Below are 14337 nucleotides of genomic sequence, written 5' to 3'. Positions count from 1 at the left end.
TAACATCACAGTGGCTTTGGTCTGACTACTGCTAATCTATCTAGCTGTTCTAGGAGCAGCTTATCCAATATGGCACCACTAGCCAAAGACAGATACAGACAATTTAATTCAAATTGGGTAAAACACAATCAAAACACCCATTCTTTTTTTTTTTTTTTTAAGATGTATCTTTTTATATGTAATGAGTATTTGCCTGCATGTATGTATGTGCATGGTGCCCAATATCAGAAAAGGGTGTTGGATTCCCTGGTTACAGGTGTGAGCTGCTAGGAATCCAACCCAGGTCCTCTGCCAGAGCAGCAACCACTCCTCATGTTTGGGCCATCTCTCCAGTCACTCTAAGCACATCTCAGATGCTCTATGGCCACATGGCTAGTGGCTACTACTGTTCTTTTTTTTTTTTTTTTTTTTTTTTTTTTTTTTTTTTTTTTTTTAATGGTTCTAAACTGTTTCCATCATAGCAAAAAGTCCTACTGGGGAGTGCTGTCCTGGAGTACTGTCACCCAGGTGCAACATCGAAATAGTGTTAACTCAGCAGAAAATTAGTCTCCATACCAGGTACCACCAACGTATGAAAAACATGCAAGGCTGCACATTTCTCTGCGCTCTCAACATTCACGCTGCCACCGTGAGCATCCTGCTGCTTTCTCTTCTGACTAATCTTTAATGCAGAACAAGCAACACCTGTGAGCACGGGCTAAGTTCTCTTGGAGCAACTTTCCGAACCATAGTTGGGGATAAACTGTGGGGGTCACAGGTAGTGCTGAGCAAACCTGCCGACAGCTCCTAGAGCATGCCCTCTTTGTACCTAGAGCACTGCAACCAGAAATGGGTTTGCTACTCCAGAGCTTCTCCAAACTACTAAGTACTTTATACCTAATTCCCTTTTAAGGATGAACAACTGGAAAAGCCAAAATCCAATCCAATAAAACCACTGTTAACACTGCAAAACAAACATGAAAAAAATGTTCTGACATGATTTCGTGAAACAATTTGGGTGTTCGTTTGCTTGCTTGCTTGCTTTCGAACGGGATGGAGAAAGGCCTAACATTTTACTGGTTTGTTCTGGACTTGGCTTATTGCTGAACAGAATTTTCAAGACAGTCAATTTTTAGATTGTAAACGTCCCCTGACAGTCAGATTAAGACTTGACGCACCTCAGAATGACTCACTCTTGTCCCTTGACTAAGCAGTGCCTGAAAATATGTCTTTCATTAAAGTTCAGATTACAAACGAACAGCTCACTGTGTGAGGAAAGGAGAAGCAGGCCTCCTAGGGCGGCTGATTAACTTGACACTGCTACATGACTTGATGTTTACAAGAGGAAATTAACACAGGACTAAAACAACTTGTATCTGTCCAACCTAAGGAAACAGATTTCGAAAGAAATACAAACTAGAATAAGAAAATACTGAACTTAGTAAAAATAGTAATTCCTATATAAGTTTTGTTTTGTTTAGGTTTTTTTGAGACATGGGTTTCTCTTTGTAACAGGGCCTGGCTGTCCTAGACTTGCTCTGTAGACCAGGCTGAACTCACAGAGATCCACCTGCCTCTGCCTCCCGAGTGCTGGGATTAAAGGCATGCCCCACAACGCCCAGCCTTATAGGAGCTTTTATAAGAGAATCCTTATGAAATATCCACAAACATCCTGAGTTTGCAATACTGATTTATAGGAAAAATAAAATAAACTTTACTCACCTATCAATCTGTTTGTTTGTTTGTTTGTTTGTTTGTTTTTTAAGACAGGGTTTCTCTATGAAGCCTTGGCTGTCCTGGACTCGCTTTGGAGACCAGGCTGGCCTCGAACTCACAGCAATCCACTTGTCTCTGCCTCCCCAGTGCTAGGATTAAAGGTGTGTGTCACCTATCAATCTTAACTTTTAAAAATAACCTGAATTTCTGTCTGGGGAAATTCACAATTATAAAATGTCAGATCCAGCCAGATTTTATGGTGCATGCCTCAGCATTCAGGAGGCAGAAACAGGCAAATGGCTGTAAGTCGAGGCCAGCCTGCTTGACAAAGCAAGTCCAAGATATCCACGGTCACACAGAGAAACCCTGTCTGTAAATAAATAAATAAATAAATAAATAAATAAATAGTTAGGTCTTCCTTTTTTTTTTTTTTTTTTTCTTTTAGTTTTTCCTTGGTGTAGTCTTCTTGGCTGTCCTGGATATATCTGTCTTTATTAATGAATATATTTCAACAAGTTTTATTTAAATTTTTAATTACATTTATGTATCTACGGTGGGAGGGGAAGTCCTGTACTTAGGCACACACCTGGAGGTCAGAGAACAACTTGCAAAAGCAAGGCATGGTTTTCCCTTTTCACCAGGTGCTTCAGGGATCAGGTTCCGGTCGTCACACTTGACACTTGCCCTTACCTACTGAGTCATCTTATCAGCCCAGAATCTGATTTCTTAACTTTTGCAAGACAAGATGTATAAATAAATTAATGAAATATCTCTCAGGTTCACCTAAGAAATAAATAAGCCAGAATAGCCAAGATATTTTTAATGGAAGAAATATTAAGGTAAAATATTCTTTAGGATTTTTAAATGTTTTTAAGAAACTTGCCTACATTTTTTGGAATTGTGCTAACATGTAAAAGAGTAAGCATGTGAATGGAACAGCACAGATTATCCAGAAATAAATTTATGACATCAAATCTTGCCTGTGGATAAAAGTAGCTTTTAAGTAAACTGAAAAGGAATGAGTCATGACTTGAAAGAGCCTGGAAGAGAAATTTCCCCTTCCCACTCTGTGGTAGGCCAAATAGTAAAGTGTTCACACCTGAGTCACCAGACCACTTGTGTATATCACACAGCCAAGGAAACTTTATAAATTTATTTTTGTGCTCCTTAAGGTGGAACTATTGAGCTGTGGATGTAGATGAGCCTTACCTAGTCACAGGGTCTGTAAAAGCAGAGAACTCTGTAGCTGCAGTAGCAGAGATCCCAAAGGACAGGAAAGGCGCTGCAGACAACTCCAAGCCTCAAAAGCCAGGCTCTGCTTTGGTAGCCCTTGGGGGTGAAGAATCATAGGAAATAGGTTCCCAGGGCCAGGAGACATGCCTCAGTGGTTAAGAGCACTGTCTGCTCTTGCAGGGAACCGAGACTCAGTTCCCAGAACACACCAGAGCCCACATGAAATCTCACAACCATCTGTAACTCAGATCCCTGGGAAACGTGCTGCCCTGTTCTGGCCTCCATGGCACTGAACATAGACATGCATACAAACCAACACTCATACACACACAATTTTTAATTAGTTTTAAATAGAAGAAATAAGTAGGTCCCCAGACGATCTAAAGACCATGGAAGCTTAGGTCTATGGCCATGAGGAACAAATTGTGCCAACCAAGTGGCCGAGGTTAGATAAAGCTGAGTGAGCTTTCTAGAGGAAAAGTGGTTAGCCACACAGCTGTACGCATTTGCCAAGTCCATTCAATCAGTGCACTTCGGTCAGTGACTTTACCACATGGTTGTCCCATCTTTAAAGAAGCAGTGAGTAGATGTGAGTACAAATTTTAGACTTTCGTCAATGTTCTAGGAAGAAACCTGTCAACCTCTAAGTGATGCACGCATACAGCTTCGATCTGGAGCCTGAGCAAATGCCCAACAAGGATCCTGTTTAAAAACCTACAGAGCAGTTGCTGGCAAAAGCCAGGGTTTCTTTTGGCCTGCAGTTTATATCATGTAGTTCATCATGGCAGGGACCTCGAGGCAGCAGGAACTCGAAGCAGTCACTCTCACCTACACTAGTGGACAGATAAAACATATGTCACAAACATTCCACGTTCAAACTCGGTGCACAGCTTTCAGTTGTTGGGAACTTGTTCTTCAAATGTGCTTTATTCACTGTATGATTCTCTGTAAAAGCAAAAGCCACTCAAATGCAAAAGTTCAAGAGAGAAATTTAGGTAAAGTGTGGTACATCTTAAAGCAGAACAATACTAAGATATTTAAAAATAAGAGGTGAGTCCATATAAAGTGTATAAACTGTCCAAACATGCCGTGACAGTGAATAAAGCAAACAGGAGGGCGATTCCTAGAGCAGCTTGAGAGCAAGTGAGAGGGGTTAAGGGGGCGAGTGTGTGTGTGTGGCCCCATAGGGACATTAAAGAAATAACAAAATGGGGCTCGAGAGGCTGATCCAGTGTAGAGAGACCATTCTGCTCTTCCAGAGGACCTGGGTGCATTCCTGAACACCCAGACTGGGAGGCTCACAGCAGCCTAAAACTCCAGCTACAGGGGATCTGACACACTGTTCTGACTCCCACAGGCACTGCACTAACATGCACATAGCCACACAGAGACGCACACATATATACACAGTTAAACATAAAATAAGGAAACTAAAGCTGAGCAGGGGGTGGCACACGCCTTTAGTCCCAGCACTCAGGAGGCAGAGGCAGGCACATCTTTCGGAATTTGAAGCCAGCCTGGTCTCCGGGGTAAATTCCAGGGCAGCCAGGGCTACACAGAGAAATCCTGTTTCAGAGGGGAGCAGGGAGAAAGAAACTACTCAAACCAATGGTCGTCATTAACAAAGAGGTCTAGGTGATGGGGACAATGTTCCTGAACTGTAGGAGACTAAGCTTCTGTTTAGACCCTCAATTTGTGGTAACTCATTATTGCTGCTTTAGGAAGTGAATGTGCCACCTTGCTAAATATATCCACTGAATCACAGAAAAGGCTTAATGAACAATGGCTGGTCTCCAACTTCTACAGCCCACAAATCCTCTGAATGTACCCCAGACTGGCAGTTTTTCTGCTCACTACTTTTATGAAGTGCTCCAAAGCAGCTGCATGACCAGAGGGGGAGGTGCTGCATGCTTCCTACCTGACAGCCCCACTCAAAACCCTTCGCAGCCATTTTCTGGGTAATATGACTGAAAATAGTCAATAAAGGAAACATACAGTTATTCCAATTTGGCAAGTCAGGAAACAGGCTTACACAGGAAGGAATCCTCCTTGAAAAGGACAAGCTCAAGTCTGAACTAAAAATCTGTGCTCACAATCCCTTGGCAAGGCAAGGCATACAAAGGGTGATGGTGACTAGAAAAACATAAAGAGTGAATTTCAAAGTTAAATAAAATTCCTCAAAAAACAACCCAATAAAATTGAAATGTGCACCCATACATGTTACAAGACAAACAAACTTAGACATGGGCCAGGCTACAAGGTATGTTCACAGCTTGCTGATTTCCAGATCCCATAGTTTACATACTGGCTGGCATAGGACAAACTATTAGTATTGATGCTTATAGTATAAACCCTTATGTTGACCAATACTCTTCAAAAAAACAGCTGGTCCTTTAATCTAGAATCTTCCTCTCTCCTTCCTGATACCTCTCATCCTATCTTCCTCTATCCAGATACAGCTCAAAACTGTCTTCCTGCTTTTCTTCCTGGGAGGACTGAGGAGCTACAATCTGAGTGCTTCCTCCCATCTCTACCCATCTATCCTCACAGGTCTGCCCAGCATTATGTCTGTTCTATCGCCATTAGCAAAGCTTATCAATGTATACCTTTACTAGCTAAACCCATAGCTGTGGGTATCTCTGGGGATCAGAACTGATTCAAAACAAAAAAAGACAAGGATAAGTTTAAAACAGGTAAAAAGGAGTAATTGGAGAGAAAGTCCAGGGGCCACACTTAGTACCTGGTCAGTGTGCTCAGGCTTAAATAGGCTCTAGAAATTAGGAAAGTGTGTGCCCTCCCAGAAGGGTGGTGCTGATGGACAAAGAAAGAGCTGGTCCAAGGGTGACCAAAGTGACAGGCTCACTTCACAGTCTGTTATACCATGCTTGCACTGCCTTCTGTGGGAAAGAATCCACTTGTAGCCCAACACAAACACAGCTTTCGATCTAGATTTCATCCATGTAAATCCTCTCCTGCTACACAAGGATAGTGAGGGAACACAAAATCTCAGAAACATGGCCAAAGGCCTGGCCAAAGCGTACGACTATCCTTGGAATGACTGGAAGCGTTTGTTTCCTTCCCTTCCAAACCTGCGGGGTGGTGACCCATTGTCTCCCCAGACTGCTTGCTTTCTGAATAAAGTGTGATTTTGTGCATCACTTCTTGGGGTCATTGAGATGGGTTCAGTGGGTAAAGACACTTGCCACCAAGCCTGACACCTGAGTTTTACTCCCAAGACCCATTCACATGGTGGAGAAAGAGAACCGGCTCCAGCAAGTTAATCCTCTGACCTTCACTCCTGTGCTATGGCACCTGTGGACCACACACATACCCTCACAAAATGAGAGCCAACCTTTTTATATAAGGATTTGGTTCCTAGTTTTTGCTTATATGACAAGTGGCACAGGCCACTTGCCTGGAACACGAAGGCGGAGTTCATCCTATTAGACAGAACTGCTGAATCAAGATGGCCAGGAAGCTTGCATTTGCTGTGATGTGCGTCCTCGTTCTTGTTTCCTCCCAACTACCCTCCTTGTTTCTCAGCCGAGAACCCTGTCAGCTTGCTGCCCTTAAGGACAGGGAGACCCAACGCTGAGCAAACCAAGATTCTACACAAATGGTACTTGACCTTCAAAACTGACACTGATAAACACAGATTTGCCTTGAACACAAAAGACACACAGTCCCACCATCTCACCTGTTCATGTAGTTCAGTTAAGCAGAAAAGGATGGAGCGAATTCAAGCAAACTAAGCCCAGGGCATCACATATAAAGATAATTTACCCTTACAGATTTTTAACAAAAGAAGAAAACAAGGCCATGTTTGTTTTATGTGCTTTAAGGTCAAGAAAAATGTCTGGTCAAGAAAAATGGTCAAGTGCTATTACCATAAAAAGGACACGATTCTTGGTTTCAACATAGCGACATTTCTCAATTACAGAAGTACTTGTTTCTCTAGTTTCAGTGTTCTTTTTTCAGTCAATGGTTTTTCCAGCTTTGTCTCCCCTACTGATCTCTAGTTGTAACTTAAAAGTGTTTTCTTTGCTAAGCGTGTGGGTGTGGGCGTGGGCGTGTGCGCGCGCACGTGCGCGTGTACATGTGCATGTGCGTTTTCACCATTCTTGCATGTAAATATTTCTTGTAACATTCTGCATTCTTAGGGAAGCCTGCTGGAAAAGTGGTTGTTTTGAAGATAAAGCACTGACTTTTCTTTTTTAAAAAGTATTTATTTTTATTTTATGTGCATTGATGTTTTGCCAGCATATGTCTGCGTGGTGGAGTCGGATTCCTGGAACTGGAGTTACAGACAATTGTGAGCTGCCATGTGGGTGCTGGAAACTGAACCTGGGTCTTCTGGAAGAACAGTCAGTGCTCTTAACTACTGGGCCATCTTCCCAGCCCCAAAGCACTGACTTATCAGCTCCGCTTCCCCACCTGGAAAAGTAAAGGGTATCTTGTTTCTCACAGCTATTAAAAACAATGGCCAGCAAAAAAAATGAATTTAAGTATCTATAGTATAAAAGTGCATATACACACAACAACTATAAAAATAAATTTTATGTATGATATAGCTCATAATACAGTATTGTGTTGGAAAATTAGGTTCATATGCACATGTTTCAAAATTATCAAATAGATTTTTGGAAATGTGGAAAAAAATAACAACCAGAGCCAGAAGCCAACCTCCAACCTCCACTTCAGTTCTTAAGTGTCCTCAGAATCTCTCTGCTGCCCTCAAATAGAACACCTGCAGACTCTTATTTTCATAGCTAAGAGGACTTTCATCCCAAGAAGCAAAGGTAAAATAACAAAAGGGCACTGACCATGGAAATGGGTCTTTGATAGCAACCACAGAAAAAAGAGCCAACCAGCAAAGGAAGTTTAGGCATTCCACAGAAACAAGGCCTGCTCACCATGGGTTGGGAAGTTAGGAGAACAGGTATCCAATCTCAGATGCCCACGACTATCTGGCAATGCCTTCATCATGAAACGGCTGTGGTCCTGTTAGCGAGCTATAACCAGCTTTTTAAAAAATAAAATATAAGTATCATTTTAAAAGAATATTACTCTATGATGCTCTTTATTCATTCCATTTTAGGCTCATCTAAGCCTGTAGCTTGGGAATGTAGCTCTGTGCAGCAGGCTTTGGTTTAAAAAAAAAAAAAAAAAGACATAGACTCCCATAGTCCTGGGAGTGAACCCCAATTCTGAAAGAGAATGTCACACACACTCACCCATCTTATCTCTTCTAGAGGATTTAAAGACCTAAAAGCCACTCAGGCTCAAGAACCCAACCAATCAGTAACATGGGAAAGAAAGCAGCAAGCATGGGAAACTCAGAAATGAAACAGATTTTGAAAAAAAAAAAAAATGTTTAAAAAAAAAAAAAAAGGTGGGGCTTGAAATGGCTCGGGGTTAAGAGCATTTACTGTTCTTTCAGAGTGGCCATGTTCTCTTCCCAGCATCTACATGGCGGCTCAGAACCATCTGTAACTCCAGTCCAAAGGCATCTGGTGGCCTCGTGGGCACCAGGCACGTGATGGACACACATACATGCAAACAAAATACTCATACCCATAAAATTAAAATAAATAAAAATAAGTCTTTTAAAAGGCACAAACAGACCAAAATGAAAAGATGAAGAATATCAGAGATGGAAGACAAGGTCTATGTAATGCAGTATTCCGAGAGTGAGAGAAAAACTATATAAGCCTGACCACAATGTCCGAGAACTCACAGCACATTCAATATACTCAGTAAATAGAAGCCACAAACAAGCCAGTGTGAGTGTTCCCATATCAGATAAAGCAGCCTGCAAGACAAAATTGGTCTAAGAGATAAACAATAGCGTTAGGAGGAGACAGTCTATCAAGATGACTGAACAATTGTGCGTATGGCAAGCCACAAACATTGGTGCTTCAATTTCATATGACAAATACTAACAGACACAAAAGAGATAACTCAAATTAATAAAATTAGAGATGAAAAGGCATATTTTACAATAGATACCATTAAAATCCAGAAGATCATTAGGGAATGCTTTAAATTTTTCAGCTCCAAAAGACTTAAAAATCTAGACAAAATGGATAAATCCTGGGGACAGACAGATGACTTACCAAGGTGAGATGAAGAGGACATAAGCAATTGTAAGAGACCCATAGTGATCCCTGAGGTTTAAATAGTAATAAAGAGTCTTGTGAAAAAAAGAGAAATCCAAGACTGATTTACCACCGAATTTCCCCCAAACCTTTAAAGGGCTACTACACCAGCTGGGCACGGTGGCACACACCTTTAATCCCATTGCTCGGAAGACAGAGGCAGGCAGATCTCTGTGAGTTTGAGGCCAGCCTGGTCTACAAAGCCAGTTCTAGGACAGCCAGGACTACATAGAGAAACTGTCTCAAAAAACAAAAGTGGGGAAGGGGAGCTAATACACCAATGCTCCATAAAATAAAAAGGGAAGGAACACTCCCAAACTTATTCTATGAAGCTAGTATTTCTCTGATGCCAAAAATAAATAAAAACACAAAGAAGATTATGCACCAATTTCCCTGACAAACATAGATGCATACTTTCTCAATAAAATGTTTGCAAACTGAATCAACACATTAAAAAAATGATCAAGTTGGTTATATCCCCAAAATGCAAGGATGGTTCAACATACACAAACCAGTAAGTGTGATACAGCCGATAATCTTAACACCAGAAATCATATGATTGCCTCAACAATGCAGAAAATACTTTAAAGCTCAACATCCATTTATGTTTAAAAGCCCTGTAAAAATAGATGAAGCATACAATAAAAGCTATTATAATATACTAAGTGAGGGGAACTTGAGAACAATTTCTCTGAAATCTGAAATGAGAAAAGGTCACCCATTCTCTCTACTCTCGTTCATAGTGTGTAAATTCTTAGCTACAGTGGTAAGAAAAGAGTTACAAATGGGTATGAAGAATCATAATATTCCTATTTGCAAGCAACGTCATTCTATACTTGAAATTTTCTACCAGAGCACTCTTATACCTGATTACTGACACTCTTATACCTGATAAATACTCTCAGCAAAGTAGGACACAAAATCAACAGACAAACTCAGTAGCTTTTCTACATAACAATGGTGGGAAAAAAAGAAAAGAAAAAATAAACCAGAGGGTTTTTTAAGGGGGGGGGGGTCAATTCACAATGCTTCAAAACTAAATAAAATAAAAATAAGAATAAACCTAACCAAGGAGGTAAAAGATCTTTATAATGAATATTTTGAAACACAAGAAAATACTAGCAGATGGAAAGACAGCGCATGACCACAGATTGGCGGAAGAGCGGATATTGCTATACTACTGAAAGCAATCTACAGATTCAATGCGATCCCAATAAAGGTCCAAACACGCTTCAAAGAAATAACAAAACGTCTAAACATTGATATGGAAGCACAAAAGACCCTGAAAAGCCAGAGCAAACTGGTAGCAGAATGAGCAATGACATAAATACCATCAAACTATGTGGCTCAAAAATAATAGGGGACTAGCCCCAAAACAGCACACAGACCAGCTGATTACAACAGAGGACTCATTATCAAGACACAGCTGCTGCCACCTAATTTCTGGCAAACATGTACATTGAAACCAAAGTTCCACAAATGGTGCTGAGAAAACTGTGTGTGTGTGTGTGTGTGTGTATCTGCATATGTGTGTGTATGTGTGTGCGTGTGTGTATGTGTGTGTGCGTGTGTGTGTATGTGTATGTGTGTGTGCGTGTGTGTGTGCGCGTGTGTGTGTGTGCGTGCGTGTGTGTGTGTGCGTGTGTGTGCGTGTGTGTATGTGTGTATGTGTGTGTGCGTGTGTGTGTGCATGTGTATGTGTATGTGTGTGTGCGTGTGTGTATGTATGTGTATGTGTGTGTATGTGTGTGTGTGCGTGTGTGTGTGCGTGTGTGTATGTGTGTGTGTGTGTGTGTGTGTATGTGTGCGTGTGTATTCCCATGCAGACCTATGTAACTAGATCTCCTTCTCTCACCATGTTAAAAAAAAATCAATTCAAACTATCTCACTAACAGGCTAATATAAGCTTTGGCACTCTGCAAGGCAAAGAGTTTCTGAAATGAGCTCCAATAACTGAAGAAATAATTGCATTATTAACAGATAGGATTGAATGAAATTGAAATGCATCTGCACAGCCAAAGAAATTATCAGAAGAGTGAAAACCTACGGACTGGGAGAAAATCTTCATCAACTATACGAATGAAAATAAATAATAATTAATTTATACTAGAAATATCTAGTAGAGAACGCCAAAATCAAGTTGATGTGTATGAGTGTTTTGTCTATATATGTGAATTGCATTGCATGTGTGACCAGTGCCCAAAAAGACCAGAAGAGGGAGTCAGAGGCCCAGAAACTGGAGTTAGAGCCATTGTGAGCCACTATGTGGGTCAGAGACCCTGAGCCAAGTCCAAGAGCAAGAAAGAAGTGCTGCTAACCTCTGAGTCATCTCTTTAGCTCCCAGAGCTCCAAAAATTAAACACACACACACACACACACACACACACACACACACACACACACACACACACACATACACGCCAGTCAATCAACAAATGAGCAAATGAATTGGACATTGTCCTTCAGGAAAACACGAATTAAAACTACATTGATATTCCATTTCACTCCAGTAAAGAAATACTTGACAACGAAAACTGGTAAAGATGTGGGTGGGGTTAGCGGTGTCCGTGTAAACTGGTGGTGCAGCCATAGCAGAAATCAGTGTGGACTGTGGACGTTTCTCAAAAAACTAAAAAGAGAACTACCATATGATCCAGATGCTTGCACATTCATTTTTATTGCTGCAGTGTCCAAGATACAGAATCAGCCTCGACACTCATCAAGAGATGTGAATAAAGAAAATGTGGTATATATACACAAATTGAGTTCTCCTCATCCACTGAGAATCACACTACATCACTTGTATGAAACTGAATGGAATTTGGGACTAAGTAAAACAAAATTAGCCAGACACATATGTACAATCTAAATTTAAAACACACACACTTTTCTTCTTCTTTTTTCTATTTGGTTTTTCCAGACAGGGTTTCTCCGTGTAGCCTCGGCTGTCCTGGACTCACTTTGTAGACCAGGCTGACCTCGAATTCACAGAGATCCACCTGCCTCTGCCTCCCGAGTGCTGGGATTAAAGGTGTACGCCACCACTGGACGGCTGTATAAAAACTCTTAAACCCGGGCTGGAGAGATGGTTCTGAGGCTTAAGAGTACTGTCTGCTCTTCCAAAGGGTATGAATTCAATTTCCAGAAACCACATGGTGGCTCCCAACCATCTATAAGGAGATCTGGTGCCCTCTTCTGGCCTGCAGGTGTACATGCAGGCAGAACACTGTATACATAATAAGTACATAAATAAATCTTTAAAAAAAAAATCTCTAAAGCCCCTGTGTACACTAAAAATTCTCATGAACCACTGAGATGAAACTATTTTCTTTTATGTACAATCTAGATTTCTCTGTATATGAATATGTGAAACACGGGGGGTGCTCTGAGGGGAGCAGAGACAAGCAAGGGGGACGCAAGTATGTCATCATGAAACCCATCGTTTGGTACAGATTTTCTTAAACAAAATTTTTAAGACACACACACAAAAAAGGAAATCACCCCGCAATCCTACAAAATAGACCTGGTAGAAAAACAGTTAAAACAAAAGTCTGATCCCTCTACAATAAGGTACTTTCTAGAAAGCACCAAAACTGGTTGTTCAACAAAAGACCGTGCCAGCAGGGTAATAGCCTTTCCTCAAAATCAAAAAAAGATGTCTGCCACACGAAAAGCTGAAAACAGCAGGAGATAAATACTGGTGTAAGGGGCGCAGGGTCTCCCGGTCCCAGCTCACCCTCCCCCACCCCCCAGCTAAAGAGGCGGCGATTAGGACTGTTGAGCTGAAGCAGGTTTCCCGCCCCGCGCCGCCGCTTGCAGATTTCACAGGCCCCTCTCTTCCTTCTTTTTAAATTTTTCTATTTTTTTCCCCCAAGTTGCATATCTCCCTAAGAACTGTCCCTAGGCAGCAGCAGCACCCCAGCTTGCTTGCCTCTGAGAAACGCCCCCAGCAGGGAGCAGAGGTGGCGGACCAGCAAGTCCCCAGCAGGCCCGTTACAAGCGCGCAGAGCCCCCCGCACCCCCACTCCTGCCCGCTCCCCGAGGGCAAGAGTGCGGGATGGGGCGGGATAATGAGCTAGGCAATGCCCGGCCAAGCAGCGGGCTGAGCCCCGCGCTTCTGCGCAAACCGCCCCGCGACTCGGGTCGGCCGCGGAGAGTGGGCCGCGGAGGCCGCGGGGATGGAGGGCAGAGGCCTCCCCCTAAGGGGTCAGCCCGCGCCCCGCGCTCCCCGCCGATAGCCCGCTGCTCCCGCTGCTCCCGCTGCCCCGCGGCCGCACACCTCGAGCCAGGCTGTGCCGCGAGGCGCGTCCGCCGCGGTGCGGCCCGAAGCCGCCACCCCCCCTACTACTACTACCCCACCCGGGGGGGGGTGGTCCCCGCAGGGAAAGCTCCGCTGGGCCGCGCCGCCCCGGCCGTGTCGCCGCGCGCGCGACCTCCCCGCGCCAGGCCGCGGTCCCGGGTGGACGACCCCGCGGGGACCTCGGGAACTCGCGGCCCGCAAAGCCCAGGTACCCCCCCCCCAACACACACACACACATCAGCTACGCACCTTGCCGCGCGTGGGCCCCACACGGTCCGGGGCCGCCGCCGCCTCCTCGGCACGCGCGCAGGTGACAAGGAGGCCCTGCGTTCCGGGCCCGGGGCGAGGCGGGAGGCTGCTTCCAGCGGCTCGTGCGGGACAGGCTGGGGAAGCGCAGCGCAGGCCGAGTCCGCGCTCCCACGCGGCTGCGGGGCCCCGAGAGCCGTCACGTGTCGCCGAGCGGCGGGAGAAGAAGGTGTCGCCTTTGCTCCGAGGATCGGGTCGCGTCCCGCACCGCCGCGCGGGAGAGGCCCCGGGCGTGGAGGCCCGACCTCCGGGGCCGGGAGCTTCGAGCCAGGAGCGCGGGGCCGCGGCATGGGGCCCCGTCGCGAGCAGCGTCTCCTCGGAGGCCAGCGGCGGCCGGCGGTCGTGGAAGCCATCGCTCAGCACGCACGGGGTGGCGCGCTTCCGTCGGGGCCGCCCGCGTCGTCCCCTCAGACGCCGACGACGACGTCGCACTCACCGCGCGCCCGACGCGCGGTCCCCGGAGGTCGGGAGCGGACCGGGCAGCGAAGCACGGAGCTACGCCAGGCTCGTCGCCTCCGTCATGCAGGATTTCTGTCACGCGGGCAGGAGCCGTCCAGGCACCTGGCAGAAGGGCCACGGAGTCCCGAGGGCGCGGTGCGGTCGCTCCGAAACTCTCGGAAACCGGGATGCGCACTCGCCCCCCAC

General features: G+C 44.5%; 1 protein-coding gene across 1 annotated transcript in view; it reads right to left on the bottom strand.

The window, feature by feature from the left end:
• Trank1 (tetratricopeptide repeat and ankyrin repeat containing 1) overlaps positions 1 to 14045 on the bottom strand; it is a 78311-nt gene extending 64266 nt beyond the window's left edge. The window contains exon 1 of the mRNA XM_051140105.1: positions 13636 to 14045. Within this exon, the coding sequence (XP_050996062.1) occupies positions 13636 to 14045 (410 nt within the window). The remainder of the gene's footprint in view (positions 1 to 13635) is intronic.
• Positions 14046 to 14337: the final 292 nt, after the last annotated feature.

The sequence above is a fragment of the Acomys russatus genome, chromosome 32 (assembly GCF_903995435.1).
Source record: "Acomys russatus chromosome 32, mAcoRus1.1, whole genome shotgun sequence".
In the NCBI taxonomy this organism is placed as follows: domain Eukaryota; kingdom Metazoa; phylum Chordata; class Mammalia; order Rodentia; family Muridae; genus Acomys; species Acomys russatus.
This window is presented reverse-complemented; position numbering and strand designations above follow the sequence as displayed.